At 30.5% G+C, this 19,057-nt stretch overlaps 2 protein-coding genes across 2 annotated transcripts in view; one reads left to right on the forward strand and one right to left on the reverse strand.

Annotated features, from left to right (window-relative positions):
* Positions 1–1,924: 1,924 nt before the first annotated feature.
* LOC127735352 (uncharacterized) lies at positions 1,925–16,689 on the reverse strand. The gene is made up of 6 exons (XM_052245532.1): positions 15,755–16,689; positions 13,217–13,388; positions 11,471–11,587; positions 10,274–10,531; positions 9,220–9,290; positions 1,925–7,568 (listed from the first exon to the last, which is right to left on the reverse strand). The coding sequence occupies exons 1-6, from the start codon at positions 16,661–16,663 to the stop codon at positions 7,362–7,364; spliced, it is 1,734 nt and encodes a 577-aa protein (XP_052101492.1). The 5' UTR covers positions 16,664–16,689; the 3' UTR covers positions 1,925–7,361.
* Positions 16,690–17,390: 701 nt separating this feature from the next.
* Positions 17,391–19,057, forward strand: part of LOC127735116 (ubiquitin-like modifier-activating enzyme ATG7) — a 40,777-nt gene continuing 39,110 nt past the window's right edge. The window contains exon 1 of the mRNA XM_052245216.1: positions 17,391–17,597. Coding sequence (XP_052101176.1) covers positions 17,453–17,597 — 145 coding nt within the window. The 5' untranslated portion in view covers positions 17,391–17,452. The remainder of the gene's footprint in view (positions 17,598–19,057) is intronic.

Consider the following 19,057-nt stretch of genomic DNA (forward strand, 5'->3'; position numbering starts at 1 on the left):
CCCCGGACACATTTTGATCCCTTTGCTAACCTTAACCAATCTTCACTCTTCCTCCTGAATTTTGCATCCTTAGGAATCAACTGGGGATCAAATGAAAAACTTCCAACACCCAAGAGAGGGTTCTTTCTTGCAAGTGTCTTGCCTTTCAGAAAGAAGATCTGAATATTTCAATCAAGTCTTGTGTCTATATTCATATGACTGGAAAAAGAAGGAATAAATAAAAAAAAATCACAATCACATTGAACACATTTTAATTTTCAGCTGCTCTCAGAAATAAACTTTATAAAAACACATATATATACTAAAAACTTAATAGTCCATTAAACTATTGTAAATTTAATAATAAATTATATACATAAAAAAACATACAGCACTATTTACCTTTCACTATTCTAAGCTCTTTACAATTCATAAAAAAACCCATTAAAATCAATAAAAACAATTGAATATTACTACAGTCCTTACTACTACTCTTTCATAAAATATCTAGGAAAATGAAATACTGACCTAAACCATCCTTCCAAAAAACAATATTATAGATGTTTTTAAATTTGTCCTTGATGACTTGATATTTTTTAAATTGAATTGAAATAACTTCAAAATAATGTGATGTTAAAATAAATTGCTTCGCCGAGTGCAGCTGGATTCGACTGCAGAGGTCTTACCCTGAACAGTTGGGGCAAAAATGGACACAATATTTGCGATTGTAGTCAAAGAACTTAGAATTGGTTATATGATTTGAATTTATATTCAATTTTCTGCTTTTGTGCAATACACTATGCTGTTGTGAATTGACCCCCACCCCTTCCTCCAAAAAAAAAAAAAAAAAAAATTTACCCCACCATTTTTTTTGCTTTTGTGCAAACCACTATGCTGTTGCGAATTGACCCCCCCCCCCCCCCCCCCAAAAAAAAAATTGTTTACCCACCTTTTTTTGGCAAAAAAAAAAATATTTGAAGAAATTTTCTTTTTAATTTCTGAAATCTGAAATGAGAAAAAATTGCCCCCTCCCTCACAATTTCTTTTTTACCCCCCCCCCCCCCCTCAATTTTTTTTCACCTCCTCCCCCTTTTTCCAATAAAAAAATTCTTTCCCTCAAGATATGGTCATAATCTCAATTCAAATTTCCAATGGAGTTTGCAACCATAATTACCCATTTAAATACATCATAAAAGTCTTAAAATAGAAAATGACATACATAATCATGGCTAAAATTAATATTCCTTAATCAGCATTTTTAAATAGTAACTTCTAAAAATAAATTGACAACTAATCACCTCAAGAGAATACAACATTTCTTTATACATAATTTAAAAGCAGTGTAAGGGAGGTAATCCAAACATAACATTGTACTTTTTTTTTAATTGTCCATTAACCAGGAAGCCCTTGTTATCCCCCCTTTTTTGCCCCTAATTCCTAAACGGTTTGAGCCATAACCCCCCAAACCAATCCTAACCATCCCTTTGGGGAATGAAAACTTGTGGTATAATTTCAGAGAGATCCATACACCGTTCAACAAGTTATTGTCTGGAAACTAGAAAAATGCTTATTTGGGCCCCTTTTTGGCCCCTAATTCCTAAACTGTTAGGACTATAACCCCCAAAATCAATCCCAACCTTCCTTTTGTGGTTATAAACCTTGTGTTCAAATTTCATAGATTTCTATTTCCATTTACTAAAGTTATTGTCCGGAAACCAAATGTCTTTGGACGATGCTGCCACCGACGACGAGGACTACGTGATACCAATATACGACTGCAAAATTTTTTGCGGTCTTATAAAAATGTAATATAAATAAAAACAGAAACCAATACACAAACTAAAATTTGTCATCATCAAAACAAATTCATAATGTTCGAAACACAAAATAAACTAGTGAAAAAAGGTATTTACATGTACAAATAATAATGGCTTTGTTTGAAATATTGAAATGATTTAATTAAAAGAGTGTTTTATTTCTTAATGTCATACCAATTTACCTTGTATTTACTTTTTTAGGAAACATTTTATAAGAAATGCATGTGAGCAAAGTTTACAGCTTATTTTTTTCCTAAAAATAATTTAAACTTGATGACTTGAATTTTGAAATTAGAATGAAATAACTTCAAAATAATGTGATTTTAAACTAGAGGCTCTAAAGAGCCTGTGTCGTTCACATAGGTCTATGTGCATCTTCAACAATGGATACTCTCCATCTTTGTGGACTATAATAGAATTCATGACAAAAATCTCTTCTTTGTTGATCTAGTCTTGCTGATCATGTCTGCTTATTTAAGTTTCTATCGATCTAATATACTTTTTCAGATAGAAGGCAACAACTCTAAAAAATGATAAAAATCGTTATTTAAGAGAACAACTCCAATAAGGGGTTATCAGACGATTTAAACCATGTTGACTTATTTGAAGATCTTGTCTTGCTGATCATTTATGCCTATTTAAGTTTCAATCAATCTATTATACTTTTTCAGATATTAGACAAAAATGCAAAAAATTAGTAAAAATCGTCATTAAAGTGCAATAACTCCAATAAGGGATCATCAGACGATTTCAACTATGTAGACTTATTTGTAGAACTTATCTTGCTGATCATTTTTGCTATTTAAAGTTTCGCTCTATCATAATTTCAAGATAAAAGGCAAAAATTTAAAAAGTTGGGCCAAGTGAGCTAAAAATGTAACCATATGCAAAAAAAAAAACAGAAATCAATCCACAAACTAAAATTGGTCATAATCCAAACAAATGCATGTTATTTTAAAATCAAAAAGGTATTTACATGTACAAATAAAAGAGGGTTTGTTTTCTGATATCAACTTCATTTACATATTACCCAACTGTACCTTGTTCAACTGTTTTACAACTTTTCATGTAAGTTTTAAAATTTCTTCACAAATTTATATTAAAACATGATACATTATTACTTTAAAAAAAAATATAAAACAGTTGGGTAACTTTTTATGTTACCATAGCTTTATGATGTACAATACACTCCTATCTGAAAATGATCCTGAATTGTTTGCATATGTATCTTTTTTTCAGAAAAGTTATTACTTTGCCTATCCACTCTTAATGGTTCTGTATTTAGCTGGACAGAAAAATGTTGAGACAACATTTTGGCAATTTACGAGAAATAAAATTGTTCCACCACAACATGAAAATTGTAGAAATGAGACAAATTTGAGTGGTTACTTTCTTTCTCCATATTAGCTAACATATCTTATTAATATAGATTCACTTAAAAAAGTAAGAAGATGAGGTATGACTGCAAATGAGACAACTCTGTACAAGAGAACAAATAAAGTAGATTTAAGCAATTAGAGGGTCACGGTATGGCCTTCAAAAATTAGCAAAACGCATACTGAATAGTAAGCTATAAAAGGCCCAACATGAAATGTAAAAAAATTCAAACTAGTAAAATAACTGCCTAATTTATGTACAAAACAAAAAACCAAAATGATAGATAACAACCAACACTATCTGTGTTAATTGTATAATTCCAAGATTCAAAGCATTCAAGTTCAGGGATGCAATATTCATATATTTACAATTTGAGATGAGATCAATATTCTACATTAAAATCTAATCTGAAATTTCAAATATCTGATGTTCCCTTTCTGTCTCTTTCTTCAAATTTCAAAATGAAGTCTAATGCAGAATGTAAAATTAACTGTAGAGTTATCTCCCATTGATCATAAAATTGTGTAAAACCTTTTCACTTTTGTCATTTACTATTAAAGGGCTCTGTGGTGCATTGGTTAGCATGCCATCCAAGGGTTCCGCATTCTAATAATATTAATGATGATATTTTCAAGGATAAAATTCATAGCATTTAATTTACACCATTTGAAAGGATGGTCATGAAAAAAATGCTAGTCAGTGAGATGGGGACAAAAAATAGTGCCACATTCAGACATGGGGTCAATTACTTTTGAAAGTAATTAATAACATTCAATTACAATTACAAAATCTTCAATTAAATTACACATTACATTTGAATTTTTACCAATGTAATTAATTACTTTCCAATTACTTGGCAAATGTAATTAATTACTTCAATTACTTTTGAAAGGAAAATTTAAAATATTGAAAGCATGCATTCATTCTATGATATGTACATAAGTATCATACATTGCTTTATAGTAATAACAAATGACATCTTCAGCGACTATTTTAAAATTCAGCCAGTATCAAAGAAGAGTAAAAATTTGATAGCTGGTGTGTTACGGAAATAAAGAAAAAACATACATAAATCTGAAGTGCACATAATTCTTTGTCTATCAGGAATCGTAAGGACTAGAGGTCTGGTTTAATTTAATGCTCAAAATGATAAAAAGCCTTATTCAATATTTTGAAAATGTCAAATTTTGTTGTAAATACCTATTGAAATTTATAATTTAATGTATTTCATTGAAAATGATACAAAAAGAGAGCCATAATTTTAATATTTTGAAATGATTTTTTATTTTGATCACAACTTATTAAAATTATTTTTCCTAAAATGATTTAAAAAGCCTGACTTTTTTAAAAATATACTTTAGTTTTAATCACAACTAATTGATTTAAATTATCTCTCTAATTGTCTTAACACCTGTTTAACATGCAAACATAACTGTTGTAAAACAGTCATTATATAGTTTATAATAAAACAAATAGCCAGAGGTTATATTTGCTGATTGACTATGTCCTTTAAAATTGATTATGTTTAATCAATGTCTAACATTATGTATCTGAATATACATGTAGGTAACAAGCTAATTAGGTACAAGACAGAGACTTACTAATGGTTTCTTTTAAACACAAATTGTGGCATGTTTCTATAATCTTTATATTTGTTCTTTTTTCTTTTTTGTTTATTCAATACAAAATAAAGAATATCCCATGGTTGTGTAATTACAGAAAGTATACTGTGTAGGCTTTGCTTTGTCAGCTTACTACATTTACTAAGGTCATAGCGTTTCATCATTTTTTGAGAAAACACATGATTCAATCTTTCTGATCCAAAATTTAAATGTAATTGAGTTGTAATTGACAAGTAATTGTCAATTACAGACAATTTTGGCTATGTAATTCATTACTTTCAATTACTTGTAATTGAAAAAATGCTCAATTACACATTACATTCAATTACTTGAGAAATTGTAATTAATTACGGTCAATTACAATTACATATTTCAATATACCATGTCTGGCCACATTTTACGGTGAGTTAATGCAAAAATGTTTTACAATGCTAAAATCTCCTTTGAATGTAAAGCTAATAGAATATGCAAAAATGGTGTTACATGGCTATTTTCCCAACATATAGACAGGAGAGGAGTAAGCTTATTATATTGTTTTATGTTGTGTTTCCTAATCCTTTAAAAAAATACCTAAAAAATGTAAGCCTATATATTCAAACAGAATTCACTGGCCTAATTGTGACAAATAATCATACTACGTATTGTATATATCTACCATTTTTGTTTGGGTCCACATTTTATAACAACAGTAAGTTTTCCTTGACAGCAATGTAATTGATTTTAAATAAAATCTGATAAATGAGAAACAACCTCAATGTGAACAATTAAAATGATGAACAATAATTCATGTGTACTGGCTAATTTCATTCCAAATTATCTGTCTATTTTAAATAATATTTGTTCAGTGCTGCACAATCAATTAAAAAAAATACACTTAGATGTAAATATTATCTGAAAAAAAGTAAATTATTTTAGATATAAAATAGATTCATACTGGTCTGTTTATCAATAACTATCATATTGTAAAAATCATGTCTCTAATGTCAAATAAAACAATTTGCAAACTGGAAAAACTCAAAAGAAACACCCCATAATATTCTAGACTATTAGGGTATAAGCACACAATACTATACTTATTATGTGTAACATATCTTAACCTTTTCTGTAAACATGATTAATATGTAAAAGTACATATTAATGAGACAATAACTCGACAATATAAAAAACCTTAAAAAAAAACATGTGGAGATTAATTAAGTATCTACTGCACTTTAGGGTCTGTTCAGTTTATTCATAATTAGGCTGGTGCAAATGTTTCACAATTCAAAGCATTACTTTAAATGAGCAGTTAAAAAAGAAATACAGGTAAATAATAATCAGCAGTTTCATAATCTTAATAGTTATAGGTAATTTCATTGTTTGTTATTCATTCAAATTGAAAATAATTGTATACCATTGGTTGATTTTCAATTGTGAACCTTTTTTTACAACTCAAAGGTTTTTGTGTATGCTATGAATATTTTACCCATAATGCTCTTAGATTCTTAAGATGTCAATTCTCAGAAAACAATGCATTATCATTTATATGTTTTGATTTTAACTACAATGTTGTATAATCTTAATCAAATACCAAAACGATTTAAACAGTGTAATCCCTAATATTAATATCTAATAAGATCATGAAGATTATAGATCGGATTTTTTCACATTTGATTTTATACCAGGGCTATGGAAATATATAGACTATTGGCAATTCCTTTTTTTTTTAAATAAAAAAAAAGTTACATTGTCAAATTGCAGATGCTAATCACACTAAGCACCAATTATGAAATATGGAAGACATGTTAAATCTTCTTAATAAAGCCACAATACAATTGCAAGTTGTATTGCAAAATCAATAAAAACTTATTTTTTGTCAAACAAAAACATTACCTTTGCAAAAGTTACTACCTACTAATTTTAAACATGTCCTAAATATATCAAAAAAGTTATACACAGAGGTATACTACCAAAATGTTTGGGTGAAATACTATAAATAATGCCTAAATAAATTCCCATTTTAACCAGGGATAACCCTTTCACCCCCTTTTTCTTTTAAAACAAGAATGTGTCCAGAGTACACAGATGCCCCACTCGCACTATCATTTTCTATGTTCAGTGGACCATGAAATTGGGATCAAAACTCTTAATTTGACATTAAAATTAGAAAGATCATATCATAGGGAACATGTGTACTAAGTTTCAAGTTGATTGGACTTCAACTTCATCAAAAACTGCCTTGACCAAATACTTTAACCTGAAGCGGGAACAGAGGGACGAACGGACAGACGGACTAACAGACGCACAGACCGAAAAACATAATGCCCCTCTACTATCGTAAAATATACCCCTCTACTATCGTAAAACCCCCTGCAGGTAATGCCCCTCTACTATCGTAAAACATAATGCCCCTCTACTATTATAAAATATACAAAATATATACCTAAATCAAAAAACATAATGCCCCTCTACTATCGTAAAATATACCAGGAAGTAAATTTGACACAAGAGAATGACGGACAATATTCCAATGCATTACAATATCACAATGTAAATATCAAATTAACATTACTGCTCTAACATACAATCATTTATCAGACAATGGGGATCTTTTCTCTTCTTTGGTGTTATGTCTAGTAAGAAAACTGTTTTTTCTTGTGATCTTTTCCAAGGCTTTTACCGTTTTGGCAAAGCTTCCAGGTGATTCAAAATATACTGTTTTATTGTATGGTAATGTTTTGGGACTTCTCTGTCTAAGGAAATATTTCTGGCTATAACTGTTTTTACTAGTACTCTGTAAAATAAATGCAACAGCTTAAATCAAAGATATACAAAATATATACCTAAATCAAAATTGATCATAACCTCTGTGTTTACTGTAACTTTACATAGAAAGGGTCTGTGCTTGGTTTAAATATTGCACCAATATTTCAATCTTTACTTTTTCTTTATTGTTCATAATTGTTCATATTTCAAAATAAAACTAGGTTGATAACTCAACTGGTGTCTATATTTATCATTATTCAGCAAGAACAAGATAGATAAATTGAATTGTAAGCTATGGCTCAGAAATGATACCCCTACTCCAAATTTCAGAAAGCCCTGGTTTGTAGTTCCTAAGAAAAATGCAAGGAAAATCGCATACATAGCCTTTTGGTGTAAGAATATATCAGAAACAGATAGTAACTAAGCAATGTGTCTGAAACGCATCACACAGTAAAGCTCACATGTAGCTTGATACAAAGTTTTGAGAAGTTCAGAGATGTGTAGTTCCTGAGTGTCACAAAAAAAAAATTCTTGGGACAGACAGACAGATGAATGTGGACAGACAGACAGACAGACATACATACTAAACAAGTATCCTCTATCTTTTGAGAGGCAGGATATAATAAGCTACAATAACATAACTGTATGTTTATTTTTACTTTAAATCTTTAGATTTAATAAAAAAATTCGTAAGGGTTCTGCGGAACCCAGTGTCTCGCCTACTTTTTCTGTTAATCGCCGGCTCACAAAAATGAGGAAGTAAATCAATAAGAATATTCCTCTTGATACTATCTTTTGATTGTAAGAAGCTTCTGTCCAAGTTAGGTAAAAATCCAGGATAGTTTATGAATCTAATAAATGTTTACAAACTTTAACTGCAGACTGAATGTAATGTTAAATGGAAGAAAACAATATTTCCTTCTAGATACTAGCATTTGATCATAAACAAGCTTCTGTCCAAGTTTAGTACAAATCCAAAATAGTATAAGAAAGTTATTAAAATTTTAAAAACTTTAACCACAGAGTGAATATGTTGTTTCCTGGCAGAAAATCTAAGTCCATTTAAAAGTAAAATACGGAAAAAATGGATTAATTTTTTTACAAAATTTCCTTCTAGATACTAGCATTTGATCATAAACAAGCTTCTGTCCAAGTTTGGTACAAATCCAAAATAGTATAAGAAAGTTATTAAAATTTTAAAAACTTTAACCACAGAGTGAATGTGTTGTTTCCTGGCAGAAAATCTAAGTCCATTTAAAAGTAAAATAAGGAAAAAATGGATTTATTTTTTTACAAAATTTACTTCTAGATACTATCTTATGATCATAAACAAGCTTCTGTCCAAGTTTGGTACAAACCCAGGATAGTTTAAGAAAGTTATTAAAATTTTAAAAACTTTAACCACAGAGTGAATATTTGTGGACGCGGCCGACGACGACGACGCCGACGGAATGTAGGATCACTATGTCTCGCTTTTTCGACTAAAGTCGAAGGCTTGACAATAAACATCATCAACTTTAGTTTTAACAGTTCTAAAATAAAATTAACCACTTGCTAATAAACTTGGTTAACTTACAGTTTTGGTTGTAAAGCTGTTGTAAGTAAAATGAGTGCTCAAGTTCAAGGAATTTACAAAAAGAATAAAACTTTCTTGAAAATTCAGGCATTTTACAACTTACTGGTTGTGGTGTTATAGATCTGGTGACTTTACTTCCATCGCAGTCTGCTAATCTTGACTCCATACTATGGACTACAATTATTACAAAACAATGCTTAAAATCTGTGCATGCTTGTAAATACAGTAACAAAGGCAATTCTTATAAATATAACAAAATAAAAAAAACAACATGTCTAGTTAACCAGATTCTCTTTACATTTTCTACTTTGTTTTCATATGATATTCTGTTTTCACCTGCTTACATCATGTACATTTTGTTAGTGAAAGTTGAAAAAGAGCTAGTATATAGTTTTTGTTAATCCAAGAATATTCTTTGTTTGCATATGTTAGCCGATGATTCATTAAAAGTACCTTGATGAATAATAAAATATTAAATAAGTCCACATACTGTAATCTTTGACTTTTTATAATAATGTATGCAATGTATATGTTTGCATTTTGTTTATGATTTTTTATGATGAGGGCCTCAGGGAAGATTAGTTATATAGCTAACTGTGTAACCCTCTTAAAATAAAGTATTGTTGTTGTTGTTAAACCAACTTATTTTGCAGATACAGTGAAACCTGTTTTTAAGAGACCACTTAAGGGAGAGCCAAAAAGTGGTCTCATAAGACAGGTGGTTTTTAATACAGGTTCAACCTGTATGAAATGCACTTCAGTGTGACCTAAAATTAATGGTCTTATAAAACAGGTTTTTGCTTAATACAGGTGGTCACTTTAGCAGGTTTGACTGTACTATATTTCACGTTTAGCCCTTTCTGTCTCACTTCGCAGTGATTTAATTTAGTGATTTTTAAATTTACTTGTAGTTAAAAAAGGACAGATCCAAGTTTTATATTTGCAACAATTTTTTTATTTGCGTTATTTTTCTTTCCACAAAAGTCATGAAAAAATAGATTTGCTCGTGAATATTAGTTGGTTAACAGTATTAACTTGTACTGGTAAACATTTAAAACTTGATAGTGAAGCAAACTGAAAAGATAATAAAATTATTTATCAAAGTAACAATTCCTTTTGACAAGATAATTCTACTGAGTGTAAACCAAAAGTCATACTTGGTGAAGGTTGTCTGTATTTTCCAGTTTTTGCCCAAGCATCAATTTGTTCTGCCAACTCCTTCAGAGGTGTCGCACCACGTATATCCCTTAGCTCATCAGTAAGTGTAGTCTGACTGGATTCCCAGGAATAACATGTAGAATAACTCTCCACGGTAGATAATGATGAGGGTATGTATGTGTTATCTGTATCACCAGACAAACTCTCTGTAGATATACTACTTTCACTACAACCACTGTCACTATCATAACCTGTAGCTATAAATAATATAACAATGGTTAATATTTTACAAATCTTAATCCACTTAGATTAATTAATACATCTCCATGATATAACAATCTGAGCTTTAGACAGTACATTTATGAGTAATTAGTTTTCAGGTTACTATCTAAAATCAAATATAAAAAATTTGCCACATTTATAGCACTTGATACGTTATTTTCATATATATCATAGGAAGGCTGTAATCAATTGAACAGGGATCTCTTTATGATAGTTTAGGGCATAACTTAATAAAAAAATGTTGGTGAACAAAAAGCATAATCATTTTCCATGTTATTTGTAGACATAATGGAGAACTTAGATATAAGAAGATGTGGTATGAGTGCCAATGAGACAACTCTCCATCCAAGTCACAATATGTAAAAGTAAACCATTATAGGTCAAAGTATGGCCTTCAATACAGAGCCTTGGCTCACACTGAACAGCAAGCTATAAAGGGCCCCAAAAATGACTAGTGTAAAACCATTCAAACAAGAAAACCAACGGTCTAATCTATATAAAAAACTAGAAACGAGAAACACTTATGAACCACATCAACAAACCACAACCATTGAACATCAGGTTTAACTACTTGCTGACATTCTTATTATGTAGAACATCATGGCCTGTAGTTCGTAAAAATTAGCTGTTGAAACACATGTCAAAGCATATCTTTCTTAAGGTCAACAAGAAATAATTCACTACCTACTGGTGATCAAATACTATTTGGTCATCTATTCTTCAATACACAATTTTGTCATGTTTGTAATAAAAAATCTTGAGGAAAACAAATTCAGTGAAATATATCAAAATGCTACCTTTAGATTTGCTGCTAGATAACTGCTTCATGGAACACATACAAAATGTGATTTTGTATAAGTTCTCAGAAATATTAACATTCACAAAATATTTATAGATCGATATCCTAAACTTACTATCCGCAGCAGCTGTTAATGTATTGGATCTATCTGTATTGCTGTTATATTCTTGTATTATAGTATCACTACTGCTATCTGGACTCAAAGCACTTACAATTTCTTGGTTCTCATTGCCTATTTTAAAAATAATTCTGAGAATAAAGTATTTTGGAAAACAACTGCATTCACAAAAAGATTATCTTATGAACATGATAAAATGTGGCTATCTTTGGTGATCTTGTATTTTGTCTTTCGCAAACTTTTTTTATCCCATGTTTTCTTTATTAACTTACTTGTTCTGACAAGACTAAAGTTAATACTAAAAAGGACTTAAAGATTTTTTTCTGAAAAGCAGTCAGGCAGTCTTCATGATAAACCTAAAAGTCCTACAGTCCAGGCCAGAAAAAATGTCTTCAGGCAAGTAATATCTTTATGAAAAGAGGCCTCACAAGCCATATGAATTCAACAAATTTTATAAAAGACTGATAATTTTCTGGCTTACATGTCAAAATGTTTTTCATGAATCCTACTATCGTATACATAGTCTAAACTAAAGTATATTTATTTTTATGCCTGCAATAATTTGTTACAAATTTTCATGTATGTATATATAGATTTTTATTTGTATATTTTTTTGTGCAGACCTATTTTTGTGATTTCAAAATAAGTTTTTATACATGTGGTGCCAACTTTCAAAACAATAATCAATATGCATTTAGTTCAGTACATAAAAGCAGTGTATATTTCTATCAGCTAAACCTTTCAAAATTCTAACTGTATCCCACAAAAGTTAATAATTTAATGAATTTAATAATACATGTACTGTACCTGTATACAGGAGTAATATCACCATTGTTTTTCTCCTATTAGTCTTTGTTAAATTTGCACTTTTAAAAAAATTGTGCAGAATATATCTTTATTTCAAATAAAGAAATACTTGGCATGAGTAAAGTTTTATCCTGTCCAGTACTACAGACAAAATTTCACATAACATTTCATTGCATATAAGATAATAACCATCACTGGAAGTTAACCAATAAAATTTAAACCCCTTTTTTCCTGTTTTCAAGCTTAAAAGTAACCATGTAACTTTAAGTTTCCAAAATATTTTATAGAAACACCAAATAAAAAAAGAATGGTGCTTTGAAACACCCAAGATATATGTTTATGACTCAGAAATTTTTTACTGCAATGAAATGTAGGATTAATTTCCTACAACTGTCAAATTCAAGAGAATATTTTTTTTCGACCCTTTTTCGTAAGCAAGCGAATGTGACGTACTATGATTTGGTGGTATTACACCTACAAACAGAACCTAAACCAAGGGCTTTAAGAAGAGTTGTGTACCAATTTTGTTTAATTAGTACATGCATTGTCATGTCCTTAGTCACTTTTAATTCCAAAGGTTAAGTTAAGTTCTTGTAAACCAAGATTGATAAACATTTTATTTTATGAATTCTGATACAGTTTGGTATGCATTTAATCAAGTTAAACTGCTTCTGAATAGTGAAAATAATATACAGGAATTACTTATATTTCCAGAGATACTATCATTTAAACATTTGTGAAATAAATCTTTAAACGTATAGAATGCACATAAAAAATGCTTTTAAAAACACATTTTTCATTTTAAATAGTGATTTGGTAGTGTTATCAAAATGCTTTCTCAATGAGGTAACTCTACATCTCAATTTACTCTAAATAAATAAATTCATCACAACACCACCATTCTTTGCACTTATCAATAAAATATACATGAATTACCTAGCACAGAGTTTTTGATTTCCAGGTTTTCAATTCTTTTCTTGATATCCCATAAGAGCTGATTATTGATGACATTCAAATCTTGATAGCAGTAAGCTGAAACACCCAATACAAGTAAAGCCACAGCACCTGATATCTTCCTGCAAAGCTTCTGGTACATGTAAACTGCCTCCTGTAATAATAAAAAAAAAATATGTTTAAGGTATAGAACTGGCAATAGAGCTTTTTGCAATAAATTTTTATCAAACCCCCAAGATTTCAAGTAACATTCTCAACTTCCTAAAACTGGACTAAATCCTGCCTTAAGGGCATATTAATATGATACAGTAGCAAAGGCAGATAATAATGCATCCACATTTAACAGGTTGTTTTTGTAACGTTCTTAACAAAAAGCATCCAAAATTTGTAAAAAAATCACTATTGTCATCAAATTGTTTATGTGAATTTAAACGTGTTTGCAAAGTAAAATGAACATGTTGTATATTTAAGCAATCAAAATCTACAGAGGGGAGGGGGCAATAAAAATGGGTGGACGCAAAATCGCAAATGAAGACTGGTTACCTTTCTTTCATCAATAAAGGCAATACATGTAATGTCCAAATATTAGTGCAAATTGAAAAGTTACCATAAATATTCTTATAATTTCTTAAATTTGTCTTAACTACACTTAGGTACAAGGTGTTCAGAAAATAGAAACAAATTTCACATATAAGGAGTGCCCATGGCCATATTGGCCACAAACCATGACAAAATTAGTATATTTTGCAAAACTTCTCGATTTTAGTTGTTTTATGGCAATTTTTAAGTGTACATGTAGTAGATTGGAAAATTATCTGTGCACCCAAGAAACAACTTTATATTTGGAAAGAATATGCCAAAGTTGTACATATACATGTAATAAAGCTTCCATGAAATTATTTTCTAGTTTCTTGTCTGTGCACAATGTTTCCACAAAGGAAATAATGATGGTAAACTAAATAATCTCTGCAATTTTCTTTGGTTTTTCTTAATGAAAATGGTGCAGATAATGACGTAATACAGGGCTCACACTACTTCAGAATCATAGGGAGAAGTGACTTCTCTTTTTGAAACTGAGAGGGAGAAGTGGTGAGATTTGAGAGAGAAGTGCTCGTTCGCTCGCGGCGCTACAATGTTTGGTTTTACTATAATACAAAGGGCCATATGTATCTTATTTTTCTATATTGCTCAATTTGTACCTGGGAGTACAATAAAAGTAACAGTTCAAATTCAAAGTTGTTTAATTTTACCATATCTAGTTGCACAATCATATTAGTCCTCTTGTCAGAAAAAAAAACGTTTAATATCTAGCAATAATAAAAAAAGATTTTTTTTGTATCAAAAAGGAAAAGAAAGTTGTAATTTCAATTTAAAATATACTCTGTTATGTTTGTGAAATTCAGAGGTTAAAATTCTCATTTAAAAGATATATAAATTTAACACAGTTAAGCTTGGACATACTATAGTAGTCCCAGGGTTGAGCAATTTCAATTAATAAATTGAAACAATTTTAATTTCATATACATGGAAATATTTACATTAATCAAGTAGATCTAACCAAAAGTATGTTAATGCGAGTGGAATTCGTAATTTTTCCTTTTGGGATCAATATTCCTCTGTCAGCTTGTCATTCATTCTTCAGTAGTCATTATCGTAAGAATGCGGATTTCGGCCATAGCTGGTCCGGTTCCGATCAGTAGTTTAGTACAAATATTTCAATGACGGACGAAGAAGAAAAATTTACAAAAATAAACGATGTTTGACACACTATTTGGAAAGGAATATGACGTTTTTAATGCAATACATGGATAACAAATTTACTTCAGGCAAATTTCATCACGTTCTAATGAAGTAACAAACTTATTTTGACGAAAATTAGAATGATTTGATGTACGCTCTCTAACAAGTACCGGAAGTGATAAAAAATTGTTTTTTATGAAATAAAATGCAACCAACTTTAAAATCAATGCTTTAACCTCTTTTCTGAAGAAAATAAATCGTTTATGTCTTTGAATTTCTTTACTTTTTACTGAAAAATTGCTGTTTCATCGACTTGGTAAAAATTGCCGATGACGAATGCGACTGAAAGCGAGTATCGTAAACCACAGGGCGACTTGTTTTCGCTTTCGAGGGTCGGGCAAAGCGAAGTGACGGACGGGAAAGCGACATCTTCGCCCTAGTCGCCTGGTAGCATGAGCCCTGGTAATACTGTGATGTCATAACATTAAATATCTTGTGTAACTCCTTTATAGTTCTTGATTTAATGCATTTCCAGACATTATGAGCCAATTTAAAATAGTTCTCAAAATCTTTATTTTCTTGGGCCAAAACTGGGCCTTAATGCCCCTACTCCTTTGAATGACAGTTATTCGTATATTGTTTTGATGAATGGTTGTAAAACCTGCATGACGATGTTGCAAAAATCTTAAATATCTTGAAAAATCAGTCATGATGGAATATTTGTTTTTGCATAATTCTATAGAACACCTCAAAATTGACTTTATCCTTATTTAAACCTACATCAATATCACTACCACTTCCCGCTAGTTGATTTTCTTCTGATATCAGCCAAGATATGGCAAATCTCTCCGACAAGATGTTGACTGTTGCTATCCCAAATAACCAAAACCTGGCTGCTGCAGTACGAGGTGCTGATGTCAAGAAATAAGACATCAGCACCATAACAGCATAGTATAGAATTGAATATAAACCAGTGAATTCTCCCAACATCATTGACTGAAGGTGTGAAAATTTATCGAATAAATCACCAATAAGGTGACGCTGTTCAATTGTTACATTTTTATATTCATCAAATATTTTATGCATATTATCAGAAGATATCGATATAATGTTACTCAAATTGACAGACTTTTCAAGAATTTCTTTCTGGTTAGTCATTGATTCCTTTTGCTGATGAAGCATTTCATTTTGAAGTTCACTTGTTTCCTCAAGTTGTGTAGCAACATCTTCTGAGCTTGTTGCAAGTCTTCTAATGGTTCGTTCTGTCTCATCATGCCAAACCTGTGCTTCTAAAAAATAGCAAATGTTCTGTGTATGTGTAAAGAAGGTTGCCATTGAACTGCGATCTGAATCCTTCATATTCTCCGTACATTCTGATAATTTTTGAGTTACATCACATTCATATATTGGTAGATCTTGCATTTGTAAAAAGCAGTTCAAGTACGCAAGAGCGAGTTTTCCTTGGACTTCAGCTGTCAACTGCTTGCAATCTTTAGTGAGTGAAATTATTGTTTCTTTCCAACAATATCCATAGTTTGGAAATTCACTTTTACTTTGCATTAATTCAAATTCAGTCTTTCCAGCATGAAATTTTGATTTATCCAAGTTTGTGAACTTAACCTCTACTGGGATAATGAAAAATAGAATAACAGTGAGGGAGGAAAAAAAGAAAACTCCCCTGAGGATCATCTCTTCATATTTTTCAAACCGTAAACAATGACAAGTTATATTTATCTTCTCTTGATCGTGATTTATATCCAAATTGTGTATTGGATTTCGATCACTGGCTGTGTTTGGATATACGCCTAAGGCAGCCTATGGTTACCCATAGGTATCATTGGGTACCAATGGTTTGATATTTTGATATATAGAATATCAAACCAAAGGTACCTATGGATAACCATAGGCCACCTCTGGCGTATATCCAAACACAGCCACTGTTAAAAACAAATACATTACAATGAGACAGCGGCTGTGTTTAGATATACGCCAGAGGTGGCCTATGGTTATCCATGGGTACCTTTGGTTTGATATTCTATATATCAAAATATCAAACCATTGGTACCCAAAGATACCTATGGGTAACCATAGGCTGCCTTAGGCGTATATCCAAACACAGCCAGCATGTAAAACTAAAAACATTACATAGTTGGGCCACATATGTTTAGTTGGACCAATAGATAAATTTCTAGTCCCAATAAATATAAATCTAAAATTATTCATCTTTTAATATTAATAAAAAAAAATGTTTTTTTTGTTCTATTTAAAAAAAAATTAATGTTGTTTATTTCAGTAGAACCTGGGAATAATAATATATTATGTCGCATATAGAAACAAGACAGAGACGTGAAATCAGAATAATCTCATCGGGACCATAATCCTTGTTTTTAAATTTTGTACACCAATCACGTGACAATAAAAATGGTAGACCTCTTCGTAGAATTTTAGAGTCTCTTATTTCCTTTTATTGATAATATCATGTCGAGTCAACAAAAGAAACTTCAGTTTGCCCCATTCAGTAGCTTTCTTGATGCTGGTTTCTGGCACAAATTATCCGAAAATAAACTAAATGTATATGGCTTAGATGAAACCCCTAAGTTAATCAATGGATTTTATTATAATGGTAAGTAAAAACATATGGAAATTCACAGGTGTCTGAGAAGAATATCTTTGTACACAATATATCTCCTCTAATATGTGCTTTTCACTTTTTGACATTACCAGTTAACTACAAGATATTATTCCGCCATAATTGTGTAAATATTGATAGCAAAATCAACATTTGATTGGTTCTTCTTCTTCTTCCAGGTAAGGAACTGGATTCAAAACTGTAGTGATTAGTTCTGGGCGAAAACTTTGCACAGTGTCGGGCAACACAAAAAGTCTCTTGGCTATTTTCATTTAAAAACTTCGCAATATTATACAATTAAAATTATGTACAACTTAGTCAGAGCTCCAGATTAGCTGCGTATTTGCGTGATCACGCAATAAAAAAAATTGAAAACCCAATTCAATTGACGATTGCAGCGTTCAAAAACCCAATTCATGCAAAGGAAAACCCAATTATCAGTCAGGGGACTTATTGAAATAAGTGATTTTTAAATCACTTATTTAAGTAGCAAATTCGAAGTTTTGTCACAAATTGTGATTATGCAGTTTTACCAAAATTTTAAACACATAGGTTTAGATAATATCTTTTCATTAGTAATATTGAAAAAAATGAACTTTTTGCTTCTTTTAAGCAGCAAGGTTTATGCCTTTGATGCAATCATTTAGCTGCAAATTCTATTTCAGTTTAAAAAAATGCTATTAATATGGCTTTACATAATGAACTGATACTTTCTTAACAGATTTTTCCCAATAGTGGGAGTATTTTTCCTGTAAAATTCAAGGTTTCATCTTATAGATTATGTAATAAAATTCTACTGTTCGCGATCAAAATTTCACTGTAGGGGGTGTTTAAATTAGTGGGGGTTATTAAAATAATGATACTTAAAGAAGTGATTTTTTGGAAGGAAATTGAGGTATGATACTTAAACAAGTGATTTTTATGTCATTATCCTAGATTTAGTACAAGGTCATCACCTGACATGACCAGGTCATCCTATCAACACACATGTTGGTTCTGATAATTTTAGCAAAATAATTAGTCCCTGGATCATTAGTATTCTATATTTAAAGCTACAATAAAATTAAATCACTTAGTCTAGTGATTAATTTGTACTACTTAAATAGGTGATTATTAAAGAAAGACAACTCTTACTTCCAACCTTTATTGACATAATGTTACTTGAATCAGTGATTTAGAAAATCACTCATTTAAGTAAGTCCCCTGACTGATTATATGTCAAAACCATGTGTTCTTAACCCTTCTAGTCGCTATCGTGTGCGTTATTTACCCTTATCTATTACATTGTCGTCGCGTAAATCTATTTTTGTAATATTTATGATTGGAAATGTCCTTTCGTTCTAAAAATAGAGCGTTGCATCAAATACACATATTTCCATCTTTTCTCTGCATTTATCCAATTAGCATAAGTCATGTGATCATAATTATTTTCGTATTGATTGGGATTTATCGTT

The sequence above is a fragment of the Mytilus californianus genome, unplaced genomic scaffold (assembly GCF_021869535.1).
Source record: "Mytilus californianus isolate M0D057914Y unplaced genomic scaffold, xbMytCali1.0.p SCAF_1, whole genome shotgun sequence".
Lineage (NCBI taxonomy): Eukaryota > Metazoa > Mollusca > Bivalvia > Mytilida > Mytilidae > Mytilus > Mytilus californianus.